This window comes from Piliocolobus tephrosceles, chromosome 16 (assembly GCF_002776525.5).
Source record: "Piliocolobus tephrosceles isolate RC106 chromosome 16, ASM277652v3, whole genome shotgun sequence".
NCBI lineage: Eukaryota > Metazoa > Chordata > Mammalia > Primates > Cercopithecidae > Piliocolobus > Piliocolobus tephrosceles.
The window spans coordinates 26,319,063-26,323,851 of record NC_045449.1 but is presented as its reverse complement, the minus strand read 5'-3'; the positions used below and the strand labels follow the sequence as shown (position 1 = coordinate 26,323,851).

At 45.7% G+C, this 4,789-nt stretch overlaps 1 protein-coding gene across 1 annotated transcript; it reads right to left on the bottom strand.

Moving 5' to 3' along the window:
• Positions 1-1,240: 1,240 nt before the first annotated feature.
• Positions 1,241-1,879, bottom strand: LOC111520249 (thymosin beta-4). The gene has a single exon (XM_023182856.2). The coding sequence runs from the start codon at positions 1,807-1,809 to the stop codon at positions 1,675-1,677; it is 135 nt and encodes a 44-aa protein (XP_023038624.1). The 5' UTR covers positions 1,810-1,879; the 3' UTR covers positions 1,241-1,674.
• Positions 1,880-4,789: the final 2,910 nt, after the last annotated feature.

Genomic DNA, 4,789 nt, shown 5'->3' with positions numbered 1-4,789 from the left:
TAGTATGATGGGCTTCCTTTTGTGGGTAACCCGACATTTCTCTCTGGCTGCCCTTAACGTGTTTTCCTTCATTTCAACTTTGGTGAATCTGACAATTATGTGTCTTTGAGTTGCTCTTCTCGAGGAGTATCTTTGTGGTGTTCTCTCTATTTCCTGAATTTGAATGTTGGCCTGCCTTGCTAGGTTGGGGAAGTTATCTGGGGTAATATCCTGACGAGTGTTTTCCAACTTGGTTCCATTCTCCCTGTCACTTTCAGGTACACCAGTCAGACGTAGATTTGGTCTCTTCACATAGTCTCATATTTCTTGGAGGCTTTGTTTGTTTCTTTCTACTCTTTTTTCTCTATAATTCTCTTCTCACTTCATTTCATTCATTTGATCTTCAATCACTGATACCCTTTCTTCCACTTGGTCGAATCGGCTACTGAAGCTTTTGCATGCATCACGTAGTTCTCGTGCCATGGTTTTCAGCTCCATCAGGTCATTTAAGTTCTTCTCTATGCTGTTTATTCTAGTTAGCCATTTGTCTAATCTTTTTTCAAGGTTTTTAGCTTCTTTGTGATGGGTTTGAACATCCTCCTTTAGTTTGGAGAAGTTTGTTATTATGGATCATCTGAAGCCCTCTTCTCTCAACTCTTCAATGTCATTCTCCATCCAGCTTTGTTCCGTTGCTGGCAAGGAGCTGCTTTCCTTTGGAGGAGAAGAGGCGCTCTGATTTTTAGAATGTTCAGCTTTTCTGCTCTGGTCTCCTCATCTTTGTGGTTTTATCCACTTTTGGTCTTTGATGATGGTGATGTACAGATAGGGTTTTGGTGTGGATATCCCTTCTGTTTGTTAGTTTTCCTTCTAACAGTCAGGACCCTCACCTGCAGGTCTGTTGGAGTTTGGTGGAGGTCCACTCCAGACCCTGTTTGCCTGGGTATCACCAGCGGAGGCTGTAGAACAGCAAATATTGCAAAACGGCAAATGTTGCTACCTGATCCTTCCAGCGCCCAGCTGTATGAGGTGTCAGTCAGCCCCTACTGGGAGGTGTCTCCCAATTTGGCTACTCAGGGGTCACAGATCCACTTGAGAAGGCAGTCTTTCCGTTCCCAGATCTCAAACTCCGTGCTGGGAGAACCACTATGCTCTTCAAAACTTAGTCAGAAATGCAGAAATCACCTGTGTTCTGTGTTGCTCGCACTGGGAACTGTAGACTGGCCTATTTGGCCATCTTGGAAATGCCAAAGCTGTGCAAATCTTTTTTTTTTTTTTAAGTTTTTAAACTTTTTATTTGCATATTAAAAAAATTGTGCATTCCGATAATTAAAATCATTTGAACAAAAAAAAAAAAAAAAAATGGCACTCTGATTAAACTGCATTACAGCCTGCAGGACACCTTGGGCCAGCTTGGTTTTACTCTAGATTTCACTGTCGTCCCACCCCCACTTCTTCCACCCCACTTCTTCCTTCACCAACATGCAAGTTCTTTCCTTCCCTGCCAGCCAGATAAGAGAGATGGGAGAGGCAGGCGCGGCCTTCGTTGTCAGTAGTTCTTTGATGTGAAAGGGGCAGCACAGTCATTTAAACTTGATCCAACCTTTTTGCATCTTACAAAGTTAAACAGCTAAAAGAAGTAAAATAAGAAGGCAATGCTTGTGGAATGTACAGTGCATATTGGCGGCGCACGCCTCATTACGATTCGCCTGCTTGCTTCTCCTGTTCAATCGTTTCTTTGGAAGGCAGTGGATTTTTCTCTTGCGTCTCTGTCTTCTTCAGTTTCGACTTATCGAATTTCTCGATCTCAGCCATATCTGGTTTGTCAGACATGGTTGCGGAGGAAAAGCGGAGCGAGGCGCACGAAAACAAGCGAAGTCTGGTCTGCGAAGTGGCCACCACCGAGTTCAGCTGTGCAAATCTTAAAGAACTTCCAAGAAGCTGAGTTGCTGCAGACTTCATGCCCACCATCTGCCCATAAGTCAGCCCACAACCTTTTGGAGAAAAATGACTTCTCCTCTTTTGCCTTCCAAAACTTGTTTGAATATTTCTCATTAACAGGCTTTAACCCAGAAACAAACAAAGGAGGAGGTCCTGGGAAATGTGCTTCTTGGCATTCCTTCTACAGAGAAGGCAGTAGAAGGGGTGGCAACCATACTTAGTCAGAAACATATAATCCAACAAGCTGCTGTGTTACCCTTGTCTATGACAGCACTAGCCATGTAGCAGGTGTTGAACAATGGTTGGATAACTGAAAGAATATGTCCCTGGCCTTTGGTAGGGCCAAGATTTGAACCCTCAGCTCTGTGACTTCAAATCCTAGGCAGTCTCCTTCCAACACCAGCTGAACAAGCCATGACCTTAACCCAGGGGCCCAGGCTGGGACAGCTGAACAGTGAGTCCCAGACAGGGTCTGTGCTACAAATATGCCAGTGGAGCTATGCATATTGGGGACAGAAGCCATGAGAGAGGCAGGAGAATCCAAGGAGTTTTGATGTAGAAAGAGTGGGCTGGAATGGGGGCACCAACCCTCTGTGACCAATTCTCAGAAGCTTCCTGGAGGTGGCATCGTGAGAAGACTGGGTGGAGAGTGAGAAATGCTGTGGCTGCTCCAGGGTGGCTACCCTGATGGCAAAGGAGGACTAATGCCTCCCCTTGTGGGCCTGGGTATTTGGCCAGAAGTAATATTTGTGAGGTTAAAAAAAACAATTGAAGTCTCTTGTTTTACCCCTTAAATTAATGTGAATTTTGTACTCTCTCCTACAATGTCTATGATTGCTTTATTATGAAAAGAAGGCCTTTCTGACTCATGTATTTTTCAGCAATGCTAATGTTCCAAGTGATGTGTTTGATTTAGTAGGGGTAAGGGTGGGAGGCTCCAGGACCAGTTACTGCAGGGCCCAGTACACAATGAAAATGTGGGGCTCCCTTTTCAAAAATTGGAGTTTCAAAGAAGCATGAGCTGAGCATCAAAAAGAGCATGGGGCCCTTCAGAGCATGGGCCTTGTGCAAATGGTAACGAATTATCACAAACTAGACTCCTTCAAACAATATGGATTTGTTTTCTCATAGTTCTAGAGGCCAGAGGTCTGAAATGTGTTTCACTGGGCTGAAATCAAGGTGTTGGCAGGGCTGCGTCCCTCTGGAGGCTCTTGGGGAGAATCTGTTTCCTTCCTTCTTCCAACTTCTGGAGGCTGCCTGCATGCCTTGGCTCAGGGCCCCTTCCTCGCATCACTTCAGCTTCTTGCTTCTGCATCTCCTGCTTCCTCTGTAGTTAAAACCTCTGACTTTCTCTTGTAAATTCACTTGTGATTGCATTTAGGGCCCACCTGGATAATCCAGAATACTCTCAAACTTCTGAATTTAACCACATCTGCAAAATTCCTTTTGCGTATAACACTAAAGTTCACAGGTTCCAGGGATTAGGACTTGGATATCTTTGGGGATCATTATTGTGCCTCCCACACATGCCCTGAAGCCAGCCCTGCCAGGCTTATTAGCTGAATTCTCTGGTTTGAAAGAGGCAGCTTTTGAGACTCAGGGCAGAAAGGGTGAGTGGCCTGCAAGGTGCCTGGGGCCACAGGGTTGTGAGGAGTGAGGGCAACCCCCAGCCTGGAGCCTCCATGCTGGCTCCAGTGAGAGGACAACTGTGTTCAGTGGCCATGGGGATCCAGAAATTCATGGCCTTTGGGCCGCCTCCTGATGAAGGTTGCCATATTTAGGAAATAAAAATACAGGACACCCAGATGTTTTATCTGGCCACCATGTCCCTGATTCCTGCTGGTATACCATATGCCTTTGAGGGGTAGTGCTTAGCCTTAGCCTCCTGGGCCTAGATGAGGCCTCCCTGCCCTGCCACAGTCATTTCACTCCCAGCAAGGCCTCAGGTAGGCAGCCACGGTAAGAGAAACTAGGCCTGAGTTTAAAGGCAGTCGGGGAGAGACCTCCAAGGTGACTGGGGACGAGGCCTGGGTTTGCTGATCTCAAGAACAACACTCCCTTAAAAGTACTGCAAAACATTTCCTAGGTAATTGCTAACCATCCTCCACCCCCCACAAAGATGGGCTGTCCTCCAGCCCTGGGGGGCTGTGAGCCTTGAGTCATTGTGTGGCCCTCCAAGGGTGAAAGGCTGCTCCTAAGTGCAGGATGCAGGGCTCTGGAATAAACACCATGTTTTACTTCCTGTGCAAACACCACACATCTGAGAAACTAATTTCCTTTTCTAGATATATCTTGCCCAGCTGTGCAGGCCTTTGGAGGGCTGGGGTTGGACTTAATAAATAGAGGCGGTCAGGGCAGCAGGCCGTTAATGGCCCCCAGTGTTGCACTCCACCATCAGAACATCCCTATGTTCTGTGTGGATGCAGAGCTGAGGACATGTCCAAGTTTACTTTCCTGAGATGGACCACAGAGAAGCAGACTAAATGGTTCTTGTTCTCCTATTTACAGTATTTCAGAGATTCTAAGATGTCACATAATAATTGTAAGAAGCATTGTTTTTTCATGTGCCAACAATAAAAAAAGAAAAAAATGCTGCCAACTATGATATAGTATTAATTATAAGATGCACCCCAATTTCAGAATTGTTCGATTGTGAAAGGATGGACATCTTACAACCAATGAAATATGGTATTATTTTCTTCCTTTCCTTTCTCTCTCTTTCTTTCTCTCTCTGTCTCTTTTTTCTTTTTCTTTTTCTTTTTTTTTAACAGAGTCTCTCCGTTGCCCAGGCTGGAGTGCAACCTCTGCCTCTAGTGACCTCTTGGCTCACTGCAACCTCTGCCTCCTGGTTCAAGTGATTCTCCTGCCTTAG

Excerpts from the sequence above, each read along its gene's own strand:
- LOC111520249 (XM_023182856.2), bottom strand. The coding sequence starts at position 1,809 with ATGTCTGACAAACCAGATATGGCTGAGATCGAGAAATTCGATAAGTCG.